The 20,731-nt window shown below is 45.2% G+C and overlaps 6 protein-coding genes across 6 annotated transcripts; 5 read left to right on the top strand and 1 right to left on the bottom strand.

The window, feature by feature from the left end:
* Nucleotides 1-229: 229 nt before the first annotated feature.
* On the top strand, nucleotides 230-5,916 carry GGI43DRAFT_432796 (multidrug resistance-like protein; the record flags this gene model as incomplete). The annotated part of the gene is made up of 15 exons (XM_083209641.1): nucleotides 230-439; nucleotides 514-1,069; nucleotides 1,170-1,399; nucleotides 1,465-1,753; nucleotides 1,826-2,059; nucleotides 2,126-3,039; nucleotides 3,121-3,283; nucleotides 3,383-3,751; nucleotides 3,809-3,932; nucleotides 3,997-4,068; nucleotides 4,130-4,245; nucleotides 4,333-5,002; nucleotides 5,064-5,144; nucleotides 5,212-5,631; nucleotides 5,694-5,916. 15 exons carry the CDS (start codon nucleotides 230-232, stop codon nucleotides 5,914-5,916), a joined length of 4,671 nt encoding a protein of 1,556 aa, XP_083062718.1.
* A 757-nt stretch (nucleotides 5,917-6,673) lies between these two features.
* GGI43DRAFT_399787 (uncharacterized protein) lies at nucleotides 6,674-8,865 on the top strand. Its single transcript, XM_083205384.1, has 3 exons — nucleotides 6,674-7,177; nucleotides 7,242-8,431; nucleotides 8,499-8,865. The coding sequence occupies exons 1-3, from the start codon at nucleotides 6,849-6,851 to the stop codon at nucleotides 8,651-8,653; spliced, it is 1,674 nt and encodes a 557-aa protein (XP_083062717.1). The 5' UTR covers nucleotides 6,674-6,848; the 3' UTR covers nucleotides 8,654-8,865.
* Nucleotides 8,866-9,019: 154 nt separating this feature from the next.
* Nucleotides 9,020-12,070, top strand: GGI43DRAFT_312831 (uncharacterized protein). The gene is made up of 6 exons (XM_083201723.1): nucleotides 9,020-9,573; nucleotides 9,635-10,256; nucleotides 10,321-10,401; nucleotides 10,464-11,095; nucleotides 11,144-11,329; nucleotides 11,386-12,070. The coding sequence occupies exons 1-6, from the start codon at nucleotides 9,380-9,382 to the stop codon at nucleotides 11,912-11,914; spliced, it is 2,244 nt and encodes a 747-aa protein (XP_083062716.1). The 5' UTR covers nucleotides 9,020-9,379; the 3' UTR covers nucleotides 11,915-12,070.
* A 332-nt stretch (nucleotides 12,071-12,402) lies between these two features.
* Nucleotides 12,403-15,574, top strand: GGI43DRAFT_312824 (M1 family metallopeptidase). Its single transcript, XM_083201722.1, has 5 exons — nucleotides 12,403-12,834; nucleotides 12,889-13,674; nucleotides 13,746-13,764; nucleotides 13,816-14,928; nucleotides 14,986-15,574. Exons 1-5 carry the CDS (start codon nucleotides 12,593-12,595, stop codon nucleotides 15,478-15,480), a joined length of 2,655 nt encoding a protein of 884 aa, XP_083062715.1. The 5' UTR covers nucleotides 12,403-12,592; the 3' UTR covers nucleotides 15,481-15,574.
* A 93-nt stretch (nucleotides 15,575-15,667) lies between these two features.
* GGI43DRAFT_421637 (cupin domain-containing protein) lies at nucleotides 15,668-16,398 on the bottom strand (the record flags this gene model as incomplete). Its single annotated transcript, XM_083207991.1, has 3 exons — nucleotides 15,668-15,941; nucleotides 16,006-16,064; nucleotides 16,168-16,398. 3 exons carry the CDS (start codon nucleotides 16,396-16,398, stop codon nucleotides 15,668-15,670), a joined length of 564 nt encoding a protein of 187 aa, XP_083062714.1.
* A 2,668-nt stretch (nucleotides 16,399-19,066) lies between these two features.
* GGI43DRAFT_421636 (uncharacterized protein) lies at nucleotides 19,067-20,340 on the top strand (the record flags this gene model as incomplete). Its single annotated transcript, XM_083207990.1, has 6 exons — nucleotides 19,067-19,156; nucleotides 19,241-19,549; nucleotides 19,617-19,913; nucleotides 19,984-20,052; nucleotides 20,114-20,237; nucleotides 20,276-20,340. The coding sequence occupies 6 exons, from the start codon at nucleotides 19,067-19,069 to the stop codon at nucleotides 20,338-20,340; spliced, it is 954 nt and encodes a 317-aa protein (XP_083062713.1).
* Between the last annotated feature and the right edge of the window lie 391 nt (nucleotides 20,341-20,731).

Genomic DNA, 20,731 nt, shown 5'->3' with positions numbered 1-20,731 from the left:
GATGCATGGGAAGCCCTGTACTTATAAATTAGACGCGGGCTAAATCGACAGTCCGGGTGACTCGAAGGGGCTTCTCCAAGTTGTATTTTCTATCCCCTCTGTGTCTCCTAATACAAATAACTGTCATACTTCTTTTCTTGCAGTATTTTAGGCGCATGTATAGGACGCTATAAGAAATTGCCATTGATTGGACCACAATCCATTGGGCCAGCCTTATAGTATCCCAGTGATGTCGACGGCATCATGTCTGGATGACACTTTTGGGCCTTGGGCAGGTCCACAGTGTCGCGGCGGTTTCGACTTTACTTTACTGTTCGAAGAAACGATACTGTCTATTCTGCTATCTAGCATCTTCATACTCCTCTCCCCATTGCGGATTTTTGCACTTTTCGCAGCGCCAATAAGAGTCAAGTCAAGTCCGTTAAACTGGGCAAAAAAGGTATGATGCGCCACGATATGGCGTGAATCGTACAATATGATACTTTATAGCTGACCAGTTCGTTCTATTTGAAGGCTACTTCGATATGCTTCATCGCACTGAGCGCGGCTCTAGTTGGCCTCTGGGTGGTGAATTCGAGCAAGCCAGCCTCTTCTGCCATCACTTACACGCGCGCCACGATCGCAAGCTCTGCGCTTAATTTAATTCTATCCCTACTCTACGCTCTTTTGTCCAGTCTCGAGCATCGATCATCTTTTCGTCCATCATTTCTTATATCCATCTATTTGGCTCTGTCAATTCTCTTTGACGCAGCGCGTTCTCGCACCCTATGGATGCTTGAAAATGCTGGCAGCAACTCTATTCCTGCCGTCTTTACAGCGAACTTGGCGTTGAGGGTTGTGATGCTCCTGTTTGAGTCGACAGAGAAACGATCCATCTTAACAGAAGAATACAAAAATGTTTCCGAAGAAGGCGCAAGTGGGCCTTACAATCTGGGTGTATTCTACTGGCTCAGCTCCTTATTCTTTACGGGCTATAAAAAGATTCTCGCTCACGAGGATCTATACCAACTCGACGATACGTTGCGATCTGAGCCTTTAGCGAAGAAAATATTGGAGGCTTGGGAAAAGGGTCAGTAACCTTATTGTTCTAATTCACCTACATACCTTTCCAATATTCTCTATTATTTGACCGTGGAAGCTAGCGGAATATTAATTGGTAGATTGTTTAGTATCTGACAAGAAAAAATCCGGCGCGCTCCTTGGTGCTTGGGTAAAGGCATTTATAGGCCCATTGGCAATACCCATAATCCCTCGATTATTCCAGATTGGCTTCACTTATGCTCAGCCATTCTTAATCACGGCTGCAATCAATCTTGCAGCTACGCCACAGACAGAGGAATTTAATAATAATGGCTACGGACTCATTGGGGCTTATTTTCTCGTATACACTGGATTAGCTGTAAGAGATTTTCTAATTTGCTTCCACATAGAATTTGGTGCACTAATCGGCCTATCGTTGTTCAGGTATCTAGAACCCAATATGGATGGCATAATAGCCGTGCTGTGGCCATGATGCGCGGAAGCATAATTCCTCTCATTTACGAAAAGACACTTCATATTGACTCGACGAACCCGTCCAGGTCCAGTCCCAGCGCCACATTGACGCTTGCGACGACGGATATCGCGACAATATCAGGTGGAATTTTCTTATTTCATGAAACATGGAGTAACCTTATCGAAATGGGAATCGCCATCTATCTTCTAGAGAGACAATTGGGTGCTGCATGTGTGATGGGCGTGGGCTTTGCAATTGGTACATTCCCTCTTTTACTTGGTAGTATGTATCCAGACGTATATAGCACTGCTAAGAGAATGGTTTCATTAGTTGTCATGGTTGGCTCTGGCTTTTTAGCTGCCCCAATTGGAAAGCATCAAGCGGCATGGATCGCGGCAGAACAGCGCCGAGTAACTACGACCTCGAAAGCCCTTGGAAGTATGAAGTGGCTAAAGATTTCGGGCCTTACTGATGTAGCTTTCAACGGGATTAAACGGCTTCGAGCGCAAGAGCTCGCTATATCAACTAAATTTCGTTATTTCCTTGGGATCACTATTGTGCTTTGTATGTGTGCCTCTGTTCAAATCTTCCAACTCTGACTCTAGTTGTATCTGCTAACATTTTCGCTAGCTCTTTGTACGCCAGTCTTTGGCCCGCTTCTCACTTTCGCTGCCGCTGCGGGCATAGCCTCGCATCACAATGGTGATTTAACTATTGCAAAACTTTTTACATCATACTCCCTCATCGTTCTCCTTAGCACTCCTTTATCTCTATTTATTGCCTCCCTCCCTTCAATTGCAGGAGGAGTGACATCTTTTCAAAGAATTCAGGATTATCTTAACGTGACTCAACGGAAGGATAATCGCATTTCGCCTATTTATGGTAATAGAGATGATCAGAATGTTGAATTAAGCTTTTCGCATATTGCTTCTGAGGCTACGAAAGAGAGAGCCTCCGATGGTGCTACCATCAATAAGGAGAAATATCCTGGTCGTCTAACTACCTTGGAAGCTGACGTTATTGCTTCTATCAGCGGCAAATTTTCTTGGCCTGAAGAAACACCATCAACTCAAAATGGTGACGCCATAGCCAAAGATACATCTGGTGAAGACAAGCAAGAGAATCAGGCCCACCATGACAAACCACCCGTCATTGACATCAGTCCTCGGATTGACATCCGCCGCCAAACATTAACGCTTATTCTTGGGCCCGTCGGCTGTGGAAAATCGACTCTTCTCAAGGCCCTCTTAGGAGAATTATCAGATTTCAATGGCTCAATCCAGACTCGATTTTCTGGCGCCATGACATTCTGTGACCAAACTCCCTGGTTGCCAAATGAGATGATCCGAGAAATTATTTGCGGAAAATCTGCCCAGGATATGAATATGGCTGGAAAAAAAGAAATGGGTGAAGATGCAGATTGGTACCGTCGTATTATAAACGCATGCGCATTAGAAAGGGATATAGCTATGTGGCCACGAGGAGACCAAACATCTGTAGGGTCCAAGGGTATTACAATAAGCGGAGGCCAGAAACAACGTTTGGTAAGCTTTTTACATCATTTCATTTCGCATATCTCCTTTTCTTCCCAATTTTGAATATTTGCTTACGGTAATGCTTATAAGTCAATGGCGCGAGCGGCCTTTGCTCACAGCGAATTGCTAGTAATGGACGATTGCTTCAGTGGGCTTGATGCGAACACAGAAGATTTAGTCTTTGACAATCTTCTAAGCAAAGAGGGCCTTCTGCGGAAAGCAAACACGACCATCATCCTTGCGTCTTCAGACTGTGAGTGCATCATGTCATTTTTCCATTTATCTCTACTTAATCGTGTCTGCATCTTGATGTATCTGGTAGCCAGGTTTAGTTATTAACAACGCTTTATAGATCGCCATGTCTCATATGCAGATCAAATTATCTTGCTAAGTGAGGAAGGTCGACTTCGATATGCAGGAAATGTGGATGATCTCAAGGAGAATCCAGAATTTAACTGGCTTTTGAGAGATTCTGCTACGCAAACTAGCAGAAGATCAAAAGGCGGTATTACAAAGACCAAGACGAAATCAGAGCCTTCAACAGTCCCGGCAACAGATGCAGCCGCTGCTGCCGAGCTTACAGGAGAACTTCAAGTTGATGCCGCCCGGCAAATGGGAGACTCAGCTGTCTATAAGTTCTATTTTGGGTCAGCTGGCTGGCCTACACTAATTGCTTTTTTTTTTGCGGTTATCGTCGTCACATTTTGTGATACTTTCCCCAGTAGGTCCCAATCATTGGAGCTTGAGTCTTTCGTTTACTCATAAATTTTCCACTTAGGTATCTGGCTTAAATGGTGGGCTGAATCGAATGAAAAGCATCCAAACTCCAACCTTGGAAAATGGCTTGGTGTCTATACGGTTCTTTCAACAGGGTCATTCTTCTCATGTCTACTCGCCTGTTGGTAAGACGGCTCAGAAGCTTCTTTCTATGTCTGTATATCTAAATTACTAATTTCGTTTTCGCAGGCTACTGCTTATCGTTATTATTAACCGATCTGGTGTCTATTTCCATGATATCTTAGTCAAGGCTGTCTCACGGTAAGAGATACTAGAGATACTATATATTCGAAATGTGAATGTTCTAACACTCAACACCTAGAGCTCCTATGTCTTATCACACAGCTACTGACAACGGAATTACTGTGAATCGATTCAGCCAGGATCTCCAAATGATTGATATGGAGCTGCCAGCCTCGGCTCTAACCGTGATAATAAGTAAGTTTGCCAATATTTAACAATGCACTTGATCGGACATTAGCAGCAGGAATTCTCTTCTTGAAAAATTGCTTACACCTTTTGTAGCGCTTTTTTTCGGTGTTGCGCAGTTTATCTTAGTGTGCGCTGCATCAAAGTACATGGCTGTTGTAATACCATTTATCTTGGCTCTGCTCTATGCAATTCAGCACTTCTATTTGCGTACTGCGCGGCAGTTACGTCTCCTTGACATTGAATTCAAAGCTCCCCTCTACTCACAGCTCATGGAAACTGTATCCGGTCTCGTAACTATTCGGGCATTTCATTGGGAGTCTCGTTCTACCGCCAAATATATGAAGGTTTTGGACGACTCACAACAACCAAGCTATCTACTCTCCTGTGTGCAGCGATGGCTGGTATTTGCTGTGAATATCATGATCATGCTGCTTGCAGTGATTCTTATTGTCCTCACGACTACTTTGCGAGAGAAAATTGGACCCGGTTTCGCAGGTGTTGCATTGAGCAATATTCTTGCATTTGGTGCTACCATGGAAGGTGCTATCAACGGCTGGGTCCAACTCGAGATTACTCTTGGAGCAGTTGCTCGCATAAGGAGTTTTTCGATGCAGACAAAGAGTGAAGATGACGAGGCTCTTGGTGCTTTGGCTGCAGAAGGGCGCAATGAGCAGCTTCTGGAACCTAATCTCAGCGCACTAGACAGCATATTTTGGCCGAGCAAGGGTCGTATTGAGATTGAGGCGCTTTGTGCTTCATACCCGTATGTCACACTCGATTAAAGCTCAGCGTATGCGATTACTAACCTGTACTCTAATGATCAGATCATCTGGGCGTGTTTTGAATGACATCACTTTATCCATTCAAGCTGGAGAGAAAGTCGGTATTTGTGGTCGAACCGGAAGGTAAGCCAATGACAGCCGTCTACTACCTTGGACTATATGTCAACAGAGCACTGCTAATTATTTAAAGCGGGAAATCCTCCTTGTTCCTGAGCCTGCTTGGACTTATCGCTCAAGATTCAGGTAAAATTATTATTGATGGGGTTGATCTTGCGACCTTGCCTAGGGAATATCTGCGCACTCATATTGTTGCTGTGCCTCAAGAGGCATACATCTTGGAGGGAACGGTGAGGCTCAATGCTGATCCTTATCGTAACCAAGATGAAGATGCCCAATCCGCTGCAGTCAACTCGGAGAGTCGCGACCAAGAAATCATCGCCGCCCTTGAACGGGTTGGCCTATGGAAGAAAATTGAGGCTCGAGGTGGCCTTTCCGCAGCTATTGATGAAAAGTTCTTTTCACAGGGAGAAGCTCAATTGATGATCCTTGCTCGCGCGATGCTCCGAGAGGGAGAAAGCAGAGTGTTACTCTTAGATGAAGCCACTAGCAGGCAAGTATCCCAATACGCCTTGAAGAATGGCGAGGAGATAATACTAACTGATTATACTCCAGCCTGGATGAAGCAACCAGCAATGTTATTAATAGCATCATTCGGACCTGGTTCAAAGACTGGACTATTCTCGCCATTGCGCACAAATTAGATGCCATTCTCGACTACGACAAAGTCGCCGTCTTAGACGATGGAAAATTAATGGAATTTGACGCCCCGCGAAAGCTATTATCTCAGCATAATTCCATCTTCAAAGATTTATATCTTTTATCAACTAATCAGTAGTCTGTCCCTCGAAAGTTGGCTACTGGTGGCCTCGGGTCGACCGCGACTGAGCATAAACGACCGCCCACCTAGAAAATCACTTACACAATTGTACCACCAGAATCAGCTCTCTTTCATAAAGATACCCTCCTCAATTTTTTAAGCGCGCGACATCTCCCCTGTATATCATTTTAAGATAGAATAAAATTTAGTGTATAATAATAAAATTCCTACAGATATTAAAACTCTTTCGTCTTCCATTTATTTCTCTGAAATACTGCTGAAGTATACGCCCGGGAATAAGTCGACAAAAATTGTTGAGCGGGGAAGCTGCTTAGACTCTTGGCAGCGAGTACAGTAAGCTATTATTTATCAGGTATTGTTGCTATTCCCGCCATCGGCGAACCTGCCGACCAGTGTGGCTTAGGATGAAAGCACGTTAAAAGGACCCGTCATTGCGATATAACCGCCGTGACTAATCGTGGCCCCATACCTATTAGCTATGCTTGCCTCAGTACATATATGACGAGCAGCAGAGTTCGAATGGGCCACTGCAGTAAATAGATTGGACGCTGTGTCACGACTGGGCTCAGATAGTGCTATCAATATGAATAGTTTTCCCCAAGATAGTCTCGCCGTGTTATCTCAAAGCTTCATCTGAAGAAATCGCATGGCCTTCCTCTTAGAGCAAGCACGCTCCACACTGTACTGCGTGGAGGCGGGAACTTATGCGACCACCACCAATCTGCGATCCGATTTGACCAATATTCCACTAAAACGTAATTCTGCAAGGGCCTTGCTTGGTGGCGGGGACGTGCAGCTCGGCTTGAAGCTCTTTGGAGCATTGATAACCCGAGCTGTTCCCGTTTGCTGCTTTTGTTTTCTTTCCTACCAGCGATCAATTAGGCGAAATATTGGCTGTCGCCTTTGCCTTTTCTTTCGCATCTTTCACAATGGCCATTTCCAAGCTCGCCTTGCTTCTGGCGGGAGTCGCGGGCGTCATCGCGGCTCCCAGCTATGGCCAAGAGCCTCTAAACTCCATTACACCATCTAAATCCCAGTGCAATCTTCCTCCGATTTTAGATCCGGCAAGCGATGGACTCCCCTCTGCTGATGAGCTTTTTGCTTCCAAATCGGCACGAGACCAGCAAGTTAAGCGTCTTCAATCCATAGTCCAAGTCCCATCTATTTCCTACGATGACAATGGAGACGTCGGTGAAGATGAGCGCTGGGCGCCTTTCTTCGACCTGCACAAGGTCTTGGAAAAGACGTTTCCCAACGTGTGAGCCCGGCCTTTTTTAATTGTGTATCAATGCCGTTAGGATTTTTTTTTAACAAGTTTGTAGGCACAAGAGGGCCAAACTCGAGAAGATTAACACTCTAGGCCTTCTTTACACAATCCAGGGCTCCGATGAGAGTCTAAAGCCGGTGCTGTTGATGGCCCACCAAGATGTCGTCCCAGTTGCTGACGAATCAACCTGGACATACCCTCCTTTTGAAGCAGTGTATGACGGAGAGTATATCTGGGGCCGAGGAACCTCAGACGACAAGAACAGTCTCACAGCTATCCTATCTGCGTTTGAAGCTCTCTTGTCTAACAAGGACTGGGCTCCGAAGCGTACTTTCTTACTTGCTTTTGGATACGATGAGGAGTGTTCAGGCTTCCGCGGTGCTGGCCAAATTTCCGCACACCTCAAGGAGAAGTATGGCGAAGACAGCATTGCTGCTATCCTGGATGAAGGTGGCCTTGGATTGACGCAAGTTGGCAACGCGCTATATGTTCTTCCAGCTGTTACTGAAAAGGGCTATGTCGACATTATCTTTGAGCTAGACGTGGTTGGCGGCCACAGCTCTGTTCCCTTCCCACACACCGGTATTGGTATTATTGCGGAAATCATCAGCGAGCTCGAAGCCCACCCTTTCAAGGCCGAGCTAGTTGAGGACGGCCCAGTTCACGGCCACCTACAGTGCCAGGCACGCTACTCGCCTGAATCATATCCAGATCTCACGCGCTTGGTTCAACGAGACGATTTAGACGGCATTGCGAAGTGGCTGGTCAAGGCTGGCCGAAACACGCAGTATATCGTTCAGACTTCTCAGGCCGTAGACATCATTAACGGTGGGCAAAAGATTAATGCTATGCCCGAAAAGACTATCCTAGGCGTAAACTACCGAGTCGCCCACCAGAATAGCATTGCTGAAGTGCAGCACAATGCCGTTAAGCGCGTCAACAGCATCGTTAAGAAATACGGTATCAAGCTTAAGCCATTTGAGGACGATGAAGAGTATGAGGAATACGTTGCCAGCCTCGAACCTGAAGTTCTCGAGAAAGCCGGTTCGAAAGATGTCGACTACAAGGGCACCTTGGTTTTGTCAACTAAGGGCAAATTCCACCCCAGCCCCATTTCCCCTACAAGTGGTCACGCTTGGGAAGTCTTAGCCGGTACTCTTCGACACACTTTTGCTTTCGATAACGGAACCGTGGTTCCTACCGGAGAGATTATGACGGGTAACACCGACACTCGCCACTACATTGGTAAGTTATATATGCATTATTTCTGAAGCAGATTTAGTTGAGCTCCCATTGCTAAAACATCAAATAGGTCTTTCAGACAACATCTGGCGTTTCACTCCCGACCGCTTTCATGCTGAAAACAACATCCATACCATTGACGAGCACGCTCGCGTCGACGGTCACATTGAGATGCTCAAGTTTTACTACGACTTTGTGCGAAACTTTGATGCCGCTGAATTCTAAATAATGTCCCAGAAGGGAAAAAGTTTTAATAGGCAATAAATTGAGCAATCACATATCATAATTTGTTAAACTAATCTTCTCTCTTCTTGCTTGCGATCACTCTTCAGGCCACACAGCCTCAGCTAAATGGAAGCAGTGGGTCGCGTGATTCACTGCTATGGTTATTTCCCAATGCAAGGTAGATTCTGAAGAAATAAATGCATTAAGTATAATTTCGTGCCTGAATCAAATATTCGTCCCATTTGGCATATATAGCTAGCTTTCATAGATGTTCAGCATTTCTTACGTTATATACCTACTTAGGCATGTATAATTCTCGTGCGAGTGCATGAGCGTCGGTAATGAGGTACAAAGGTACATGTACTTCCTTAACCGGCTTATCGAAATTGACCGAGGGTAAATCGCGCTACCCTGATTCGCCAGAGATGTCGGGGAACGTCTCCACAGGGCCGAAAACGCCCTCCGAGATCCCCATAGCCGAAGCCGAATTAAAATGCTTATCAACCGGAGGTCACAGGCAGTTCAAGGGGAAAAGAATTAAGAAATCTGGGGTAATCCTATTTCCATTCATCATCGGCATCCCCAGAAACGCAAATTGTTCATATCGGCTCCCCACATTGGTTTAACCGAATCAACAGCTCCCGGGCAATTGAGAGACAAGCCGTGCCGTCTTATCCAAATTACCATCTCACTCACTCATCACGGCACAGAAGCCAAGTAGAGGCGATGGGTTCCCCCAAGTCAGATGAAGAGACATCATCAAGCTCCCCGCTCTTGCGTACGCGGTTGCGCGCAAGCCATGCTTGTACTGTCTGTAGAATTCGCAAAGTTAGATGCGATGTTGCAGTAACTGGTTTCCCATGCACTAATTGCCGGCTGGATTCCGCCAACTGCAAAGTGTTGCCGCGAAAGCGAAAGTGGTCAGTTACTATCATGTGGGGAGAGCTCTTATTGAATGCACGTTGCTAAAATTTTCAATAGGGAACAAAGAGTGAAGCGCGTATTAGAGCAAGAGGAAAAGAAGCAATCCCAATCCCGACACATAGATGTAGAAAAGGCGAAACCTTCACAATCAATTTTCCCAAACCCAAAGCCCCAAGCAGAAATTAAAAACGACCAAGAAGAGGACAGCTCGTCCAGCCCATCTATTAAGATCGATCCATCATTAACCCCAGCATTCCAACAAGAGGAATCGGATTCTAATAGCGAAGCTTTGAATTCAAACTTCGCTTTCACAGATGGTACCATTGACCCAAGCAAAATAGGAAGGCAAGATGGCCTTGGCAGTAGCAATCCCTGGGGACCAGGATATGACAAAACTACCATCTTCGGACTACAGCCGCCAGCACGTTTCGTACCTTATTCCAACTACAACTTTGTTGATGCTGGATCCCTCAATCAACTTAGTCATACCGATGTAACGTACTTGACAGAAAAGGGCTGTCTCACCTTACCTGCGGAAACAGCGCTGGAAGAGTTCTTTCAGCAGTATTTCTCACATGTTCATCCGATTATACCTCTACTCAGCGAAGCGGAATTCTGGGCAGTAGATGCTCGCATTCCTCTTCTCCTAATTCGGGCAATACTGTTTATATCATCTCCTGTAAGTTCACCAACGGTATCATGATGTATTAGCTCTTAGTAGCCATATAACTAACATTATAAAGTACGTGTCGGCATCAACGCTCCTCAGCCTTGGGTATAATAGTGTACAAGCAGCTCATATTGAACTATATACTGCTGCAAAGGTTAGTGTGCCTACATCTCATCTATCACGTAGCAGCTTCTAATCGTCTCCGGCCCGATTCAGACCTTGACACAGTTCGACATCCATAGGGACAATGTCGTCAGTGCACAAGTAGCGGTCCTGCTGACCTACTATTCGCCTGCACCGAGCGATACGACAAACACATACTGGCTGGTAAACGCAGTTCACTTTGCCCGCTGCGCTCATGCAGACCAGTATCATACACTAAGCGACGACAATCCCGCAAAGCTCAGACTTAAACGACTATGGTGGACCTGCATATTACGAGACAGGGTTATGTCTTTGAGTTTACGAAGACCATTAACGATTGGAAGTGATGAATTCGACTTCAGCCGCCACGTGGGCCTTAATCTTGCCGACTTCTCCGACGAGTTGGGAGTTTCTACGGTATATGACCGGCCGACAAGACAGATTATAGCACACTTTATGTCGGCATTCTGCGAACTCATTATTCCTTTGAATAAGGCTCTTACGATACTCTATCCAGCAGCTGGCCCAAAGACCGTCAACTCAGAGACAGACACTGGGAAGGAGTCAGATGCCTGTGCTGAAATTCTCGGGCTTTTGGACGTTTGGTACCAGAAGACAAGGGAGCGATTTGAGATTTCGGCCCCATCGATTGGCGTCCATAAATCTCTAACAATGTTCATCAAGATGACTTTTATCTACTACTTGTAAGGCTGCTTCCATCATAAGACAAGACTCATACTGACATCTTTAAGTTCTGCGAGAGCGAGCTTGTGCTATCATATGATGTTGTTATCAGTATCCAATCCCAGCCACGCATCGGACGTGAAGAACAACGATCTTCAAGTTCAAGCGGAGATGGACTCCTCGTTGAAAGGCATTACTGGAATGTTTATGCAACTAGCCCGCCTGGGACTTGTCCAGTATTTGCCAAACACATTGTAGGCTCATCATGATCCTCTTCCCTCCAAAATACAGCGCTAATTTAAATCTCCAGCGTTACCTTTACGGCTATCCCACTCATCTGGCAAGTTCTAGATGCAAAGATACTAAATACTGGGGCGCCCGCAGCAGACAATATGCGCGATCTCATGGTCTACACCAACGTCATGAACAAGTTCCGAGGCCTCCACGAGAACGCAAACCACGTACTAAAATTTATAAAACAGCTTATTGCTCACATCCAGACAACAGAATCTGTTGATATCAATGAGCATGAGCTGTTGGCAGACGCCTCTTTCCCCCCAGAACTTCTGTCGAGTTTCTTGCAGGGCGGAAAGACGCAGGACATCACTCACGAGCCGAAAAATAAATGGGCAAAATTATTTGCCGGAAAGCCACGAACGTACCTGCGAATCGCGTTGACAATTCAACATTCTCTTTCTAGTGGCAATTTTCCATCCGAAGAAGACTTTCCAAAGGCACTACAGACGGTTAAATTTGCAGAGGAGACAATGGATGGTGGCATTGATGTTGGGTTGTACAAGTATTTACAACATATGGAGGATTTCTTACTATCTGCTTAATCTGCTTAGTTATAATTAGCGGCGGTGTCTGGAAAAGCGATTCTTTTTATTTTTAATTTATACTTGAAATGCAAGCCATTGATTGATAGGCATGTATATAATTTGACTGAGTACTTTCTTTAAACTGAAAGTCAAAGAGTCTATTGCAATTTCTACGTACTCTACATACTTGATAAGACACGTGCCGTATAAGTCTTGCCGTCTACAGCCTCTCAAAACTTAACTCGGCATCGCTATCCGACTGTCCTCCTCAGCGTCTATAAATAGCGCCTGTTTTAGATGCTGTTTTTTGCAACCTCAAGCGCAAACACGCAATTGCAAAAGAGTTTCGCTACGTGTACCCGAAGTGGTCAGAAAATACGGCGATGAGATGCCCTTTTGGTTCAAACCACGCTAACTATGCACCGCTGCGGAGATTTCATGGTTCTTTTGTATCGTGCGTCCGACTTTCTCCTCATTTGCCAGTCCGTATGCAAAGTAAAAGATATATAAAGGCAGAACCAACAGAAGAGTCTACATGGGTGAGCCATTTCTCTCATTTAAAATACCCACAGCCATTAACATATCCATTAATTATACTGATTTTTGCAAAACCTCATGCTGAATGCCAGCCAACGCTGTTGCAATCTTTAAGCCAACATACCAACGCCAATACGAGATTAAACAATTAAGAACGAGATGCAGAGTCCAGAGAGCAGTGACAACGAATGGCCCTGTTGTAAGGCACCGGAAAAATTTCGCCTTCCTAGAAAAATAAAACCTATTCATTATGATATTACACTTGAGCCGAATTTCGAAGAGGCGGCGTATTCCGGCCAGGTCATCATCCGACTCGAGGTGCTAGAAAAAGCTGGTGAAGTCACATTGCACTCCGAGAATCTGATCATCGGGCCTGCGTTTATTGAGGGCTCAGATAGAAAGTAAACCCACTACCCTCAATTAGCTTTCGTAATATTGCTAACAAAGTATCTCAGCGATCGTATCCCATTCCTAGAGAATAAAAAGGCCGGCATGATTAACTTCTACTTTGGCAAGCCTCTAAGTGCAGGAGAAACAGCATCTCTCCGGGTCAAATTTACTGGTGGTCTGCGCAATGACATTTCAGGTTTCTATGCTTCTCATTACAACAACCCCGATGGTTCTAAGGGCGTGCTAGCGACGACACTTATGGCACCAACATACGCCAGGCGGGTATTTCCTTGTTTTGATGAACCGGCATTCAAAGCTACTTTCCACGCTACCCTCATATCCGATTCACATCATGTCTGTTTGAGTAATATGAACATCGAAACGGTACAACCATCTGCCAAACAAGGCAAAAAGATCACCCGATTTCACAAAACTCCACCAATGTCAAGTTACCTCGTCAGCTTTTCTGTTGGTGATTTACAGTATATCGAGAATACCGAAAGTCGTTTACCCATTCGCATTTACACAACTCCATCAGACGACGTACAATTGACACATTATGCTGCTCACACTGTTGCCCGCGGCCTCGAGTTTTATGAGGATAAATTCAAGATCCAATTTCCACTGCCCAAATTGGATTTCTTGGCAGCTCCTACATTCCTACCTGGGGCCGTGGAAAATTGGGGGATGATTATGGGACAGTCGTCTTTCTTCCCGCTGGACCCTTTGGTCGACGGAGAAGACAAAAGAGAGACGATTGCGGATACTTTGCTCCACGAATTGGCTCACATGTGGTTTGGAGACTTGGTTACTGTGGAATGGTGGGATCAACTTTGGCTTAACGAAGGCGGGTGAGTCCATATCCCTACTTGAAAAACGAAATGCAAGTAGCTCTGACTTATTTATAACTAACAAATTGCAGTGCCACAGCAATGACTATAGTAAGATCATTTCATGAATTTTCGATTTTTTACGCTCACTAACATTTCCAGGACTGCTTACGGAGCTTAGAACCCACATGGAGATCATGCGCATATCGTCGTACTGGAAGCACCGTAGGCGCACTCGGCATAGACGCCTATCGAAGCACCCATCCTGTTGAGATGCCAATTTTGAGCCCCGAAGATATTTCCCAGGGTTTTGATCAAGTCACCTATTCGAAAGGCGCCTTCGTCCTGTGCATGCTTCGCGATTATCTGACCCCAGACGTCTTCTTTTCTGCGATATCAGATTACCTGCAAGCTCATGCCTACAGCAATGCCAAAACCAGCGGTTTGTGGGCCTCATTTGAGAAGATTTGCGGACAAGATATCGTTTCCTTGATGGATCCGTGGACCAAGAAGTCTGGTTATCCCTTTCTCATTGTTTCCGAGAAAGATGGTGAAGTCCACCTTGAGCAGCATCGATTCCTCTTCACTGGAGATGTAAAACCTGAAGAGGATCAGACCATTTGGCCAATTTTTCTCAATGCGCGGACGACAGCAGGAACTACTTCCACAATTCTTCAAAATCGCACTGGAAATCTACCGTTTGATACTAAAGACAGCCAAGACGACTTTTATATACTAAATGCCAATCGCACATCGCTTTGTCGCGTCTTATATCCAGAAGCAAGACTCACAAAGTTGGTACAGGCGTGTCACAGTGGGCTTGTGACTTTGGAGGAGCGGGCTGGCCTGATATCAGATGCATTTGCCTTTGCTCAGGCAGGCGACTATAAAACTTCTACTGTGCTTGACCTTGTTAGATCGTTGGGAGAGAAGGAATATCTTCCGTGGACCGAGCTTGCCGACCAGTTTCAGAACTTATTCCAGGCGTATATTGGAAACCAAGCCGTGTCGAATGCTCTAAAGTCTTTCTATGTCCAGATTACGGCTCCAATAAGCCACCGTCTGGGCTGGGACTTTACAGCTGACGGAGATCACGAAACACAACTATTCAAGGCACTAGCTTTTGTGGAGGCAGGTATAGCCGGAGATAATAAGGTTTTACAAGCAGCAAAAATAATGTTTGAGAAGTTTGGCAACGGGGATGAACACGCAATTCACAAGAGCATACAGCTTGGAGTGTTTCGAATGGTGCTACTTAATGGCGGGGAAAAGGAGGTAAGTCATTCTAGGAAATGATAGTAGAAATGTTGCTTTGGCTAACAGTATTTATAGTACAATGTGATTTTTGATCATGCTAAACATGCGCCGTCTTCGTATAGTCGACGCATAGCCGCGCAATCGCTCCTTGCCACGGAAGATCCCGCTCTCGTTAGGCGCACTTTGGACGCTATATTATCTAAAGAGCTCGAGCCATCCGAGGCCCCAATTACCTTGAAAGGATTAGGATTTTCAAGAACAGCGCGTGACATGGCTTGGGCATGGGTTCAAGAGAATTGGGAACAGATCATCCTAGCGTTTCCCGATACCCTTGGCAGCAGAGATCGGATGATAAGATTCACCACACTTTATCTAACGACTCGCAGTCAGCTACTGGATCTTGAAAGACTGATCAAGGAGCAAGATATACGAGGTGTGGAGCGAGAGCTGGATCACAGTGTGGAGTACGCGCAGGGAATAATCCAATGGGTAGAGAGAGATACGCCCGATGTGGAAGCATGGCTGGAGAATTGGCTGGAGAATGAAATATCTCGGGGAATTGCTTTTTAAGAAACCGACCAATTTAAGTTACTCTCGAAGATATCGAAAGGCCGGAAGAAATAGCGACTCGCCTATCTTAAATTATGGCATTCTGCAAATCTATCCAAGCATGTGCAACGCATCGTCTTTGGTCATCTGATATCCGACAAATGGAAATTTCCAGGAACCGCTTTATAAAACAATTGTAACCAAGTATCTAATGGTGTGATGCGCCTCCACTTTCAACTTCTTCCTTATTATAGCCATAAGCCGTCAATAATTTTCCGTCAATTTTGACAGGTGTCGCAGCTATTCTCGATGTAAGATTGTCTTCTTCATTGACGACGAGCATAATGGCTGCTTTCTTACCTGATAGGACAAAGTAAAGACGAGCGGGTTCATCTGAGTAGTTTGTCCATCCATGGATCGTACCGCGCTGGACGCACACGTCGCCAGGCTTCATGTCGATGCGGACACCATCATCGAGATGGCTACATATAGATGCATTAGCGACTAGACCAAAAGAACTTTAAAACTCAGAGAAAAGCAATGTACCAGGAAACTTCTCCATTGAGCAGAATGCCGAAATCTAGTGACTCCGTCCGATGGAACATCTGCCGCAATTTTTAGTTATGTGGCCTTGGAGGATTGAATACCCCACGCTGGATCTGAAATAAAAAATACGGTTACCGTTTCCACTTTTGGTGGGATGTCTACAACTCGGAGAATAATCCCTTTTTGGTTGGACAAATCAGTGGTTCGCGTCTTGGTAGGATCAATCCATTCGTCGTTGGACGCTGGGAATCGGTTCGTCTCATAGAGCACGGCAAAATTGGCCCCCGTTGGCGTCGGCACGCATGGAATTGGGCTATCGGCAACAACAACGGCTCTACCTTCTGAATTGTGGCCAGTGACAATTCGTCTGGGGTCTGGGAAGAAAGAAGTCATGTTGAAGGTATTTGGTATAGGGGTTGCGTGTAATAATGATATGAAACGGTGAAGGGCAAACGCAAGGTGACCGCGAGTATATAGAGGAAACTCATCAACAGTTAGACTGTAAATCACATGACACAGTTTCTGAGACATACAACGCAGAAACGATGTGCGGTGTAGCCGCAGATTACTTAACAAGTCTGTACTCTACTAAGCATTGTCAACTCTGTTTGCCGGTAGTTATCCGACAAACTATCCGAATTGCCATATCCTATGGCTATGATAACTCAACAACTGATGACAGGATAAGCTCTAATTTGCGGGCTAGTATCAAGTCCCCCTATATTAAACTCCGCCCTTGACAAGTGATATTTGTTGGGAGCATAAGCACACTGGGGAATATGGGGACACAAATGTACAGTAAGACCGATGGGCTGCCTAACAGGTTACAGGGGACACATTTGTCTATATCAAGATTAGCGAAGGCCGAATAGGCTACTGTAGATCTGCATGAAGCCCATGTGGTTTAAAGCTAATTGACTATAACAGCATATTCCACTAATAAGCCGTTGCATCATAATATTAACGAATCGCTAGCTGAGTACGGAGTAGCAGTTAAGTAGATATGCACTTAGGGTCCTCGGCAAATAGTACGGCGTCCATACGTGCATGTCTGCATATATGCGATATCGGCGCATTCTCTCGTACTTCTCACCTTACACCAGGCGGCGTACAAGATAGCACCAAGTGAATTGCAGGGGATTAACACTAGCAGAATACGCCACTAGTACGGTCGCACTTAGATAGCCCGGCTTTGCAGAAGTGCAATAACTCCAGTTTTCCCGAAATATGAAATGAAAATACAGTGTATGCACAGTGCAGTTACTGAATAGACTTTGCAAAAGTGCAATAACTCCAATTCTCCCAAAATAAAGAATGAAAACACAGTGCATATACAGTATAGTTACTGTATTTATGGCTGGAATATGTCTTACTATCTTATCAGGCAGCAGCATCACTTACAAGCCGGATGACCTTGATCGAACGAAGTAATCTTAATTCAACTAGATGACCCTGATCTAATTGGATGACTTTGATTGAGCCGGATGACGCCGATTCAATTTAACTGGAAACCGCACCAGACTTGTGGCTGCACCACAAATGCAGAAAGACAAAAAGGGGCTTACATATAAAATTCTCAATCTATAGCGCTAAAATCATCGGCTAGTCTGCAGCGAACATGCATAACAAATATAGTCTAAGAAGGCGGCCTACTGTACTGTGTCTATATACCAGTATATCCACTATTCGCAATTTCACTCGCGAAAGAGAATCTAGAGTTGTAGCAGCTCCACCACTCCATAAGTCTCTATTTCGTACCAAAGAACGAATAATAGTAGAGCAGTATGTTATACGTAAATCTTTAGAACTTAACCAAGTGAAGCCAAGAAGATGGATAGACACTGCTGTTTAACGCCGCTCCTAGATATACTCAGGTAAGCATAAATTGTCATCTGAAACATGACCACATAGCTGGCCAATGATAGTAATAGCCGTTCATACAAAGATGCCAGAGTATAAGTCATCATTTGAGCATTAGTCGTTGCGTACATCTATGACGATAGTACAACTACACCGCTCGTATTTGCATGGCAGCTGGTCAAAGAGGCAAACAGCCTAATACGCATAGCCTCTTGCTCTATAAGCATCGTAGCAAAATTATCGTATGTGATTGCCATTTTCCTATCCATAAACTTAGACCTATGTATCAGGAGTCAATCTACCGCCTGCAACAAATTCACTTTCCGTTGCTACCGGGTCGTAATTAGCAATGCTAGCGTCATCGTGAATTCTTGTTTAGGAAAATTGATGCTATTTTAGTTACTATCTGCGGCTAGATCGCTCCGCGTATCGTACAACATGTCCGCTTTGAAGACCAGAAGTGTCATTCCACCCATAAATGATTTTTGGCCTGTTTTTTTTTTTTTTTTTGGCTTATTAATTCCGAAAATTGTGTGGGGCATTTTCGGGCCAACTCGAAGTCCGCGTGAAGAGTCTGAATCTCGGGCTGATATTGTGTCGAAGATAGGGCAGCTACGAGACCCGACTCGGGCTATAATTCCAGTATAATCAGCGGAGAAGATATGTATCGTGAAGGATAGTATACAGGGAGAAGTAGAATGACGTGATCCGTTCAATGACAAAGGGAGAGGGATAGAGGCTGACAAACTCTACAAATCTCCAAAGCTGCAGTTGGTGTATTTGATATGTATGCGGGCGTAACTGATCTACTAGCGTACCTAGCCAGCAGATAGTCAAACAAATAGTACCCGAGAAATGGGGACTGTGAATGAAGACGCACGCATATCGAATGCATGGACTATGGCATCGAGCAAAGCGGGGGGTATTGGTGTCGTAGCAGTGCGCATAGTTTAGATCCCTGCCTTCAGATATCCGCTTGTAGGTATATCCGCTTGTAGGTATATCCGCTTGTAAAGGTAACTTATATAATGTTGCCGAGGCCGAATTCATGAACTCCTCAATCTTCTCCATAATTTTGTCGTTCTACGCAAGCAAGGAAAAACCAGTCTGGACTTCTCAGCATAGCACTTAGTCCCCAACTTCTCATATCATCGCGAGCCATAAAAATAAGGACTCTGAGCTTGGTCTCAATACTGTTACCATGTTCAAGCGAATTGGTAATATTTTGACACAGGGTTTCCCACCGAAGCCTGCTTTCACAGAAAAGAACTTAGGTGATCTCTCTGGAAAGGTCAGTTCAAAATCCCAACAGGATGGCATCTCTGCGTGTAACCTCTGAGTCGCCTACTAACGCTGCTTGTGTCCACTCGAGCAGGTCATCATTATAACCGGCGGATACTCAGGTGTGGGATACCAGCTTACACAGCTACTTTATGCGAAAAACGCAGTGATCTATATCGCAGGGCGCCGCGAAGACGTTGGTCAAGATGCTATCAAATCCATCAAAGAAGCTCATCCCGACTCCAAGGGAAGGCTAGACTTCTTGCTGCTCGATCTAGCGGATCTATCCACTATCAAGGCCGGCGCAAATGCCTTCCTGGAGAAGGAGACGAGGCTCGACATTCTTTTCAACAATGCAGGAATCATGCGCTTGCCTAAAAAGGCCCCAAACAGGTCGAAACAGGTAGGTCGCATTCTCCCTCCGTTCACTATGATGGCGCAGTATGAGATACTGACCCTTTTTCGTCCAGTATCACGAAATAATGCTGGCTGTTAACTGCTTCGGGCCCTACCTCTTCACCAAGCTCCTTCACCCGGTCCTCGAATCAACTGCCAAATCTTCACCGACAGGCAGCGTCCGTGTTGTTTGGTTGGGGTCGCTTATGATTCAGTTAGGGGCGCCAAAAGGTGGCATAGATCTCGATGACCTGGATTACAAGAAGAAATGGCTGGATGAGATGACCAGATACTCGGCCAGCAAGGCTGGAAATCTCTTCATCGGTAGCGAATGGGCCAGGCGAGATGCCGACAATGGAATTTTGCATTTGGTAAGCGATCGTGTTTGAAGACGTCATCCTCGATGGTTTCAAGTATTCTAACAATGTGTCAACCTGACAGACTGTCAACCCTGGTAACCTCAAAACACCACTGCAGCGCGACGTACCTGCGATCGAATACTACCCAATGGTAAGTGATTTACTTTTTACAAAGCCCCAGAAAATACATATCACGCTAATGCTGAGGCTAGTTACCGGTCCTTCATGATCCCATCTACGGCGCATACTCGGAGCTATTTGCTGGCTTGTCTCCAGATGTCAAGCCTAAACACAGTGGACGATACGTCATGCCCTGGGGTCGATTCGGCCCAACTCGTCCAGATGTTGACGATTCTCTATCTCCACAAACGGAGAAGACATATCCAACGCTGGGAAATTCTTCGAATATTGCGAAAACCAGACGAAATCCTTTGCATAGGAATTTTATGCGATGTGAAGAATTGGCCAAGGCTGGGTGCGGCTTGGTTGGCATCCGCAAGATAAGGCAAAATGCCAATGGCGAAAGAATATTGCTCGAAAATGATACCTTTTGAAGTTTTTTTAAAGCTATAAAATTAAAATGAAGAAAAAAGAGAGAGAAACAAGAAAGAAAACATTCCCTTTCATCATGTCACAGCGAAAGGGCAACTTTCTATAATCACACTCAAGGGTGCGAATACCCAATGTCCAAATTCATGGGAGGGTAAGTCTCGATTTCGTTTGACAAGTTGAATCACCGTATCAAATCTCTTACACCCATCAAGCAATCGATGATCTTTTAAGGGAGAGAAAGCAAAAAAGGAGAAGAAACAAGCCCTGACGATCATCGG

This window comes from Trichoderma evansii (assembly GCF_050947405.1).
Source record: "Trichoderma evansii strain SZMC 28006 chromosome Unknown GGI43scaffold_5, whole genome shotgun sequence".
NCBI lineage: Eukaryota > Fungi > Ascomycota > Sordariomycetes > Hypocreales > Hypocreaceae > Trichoderma > Trichoderma evansii.
This window is presented reverse-complemented; position numbering and strand designations above follow the sequence as displayed.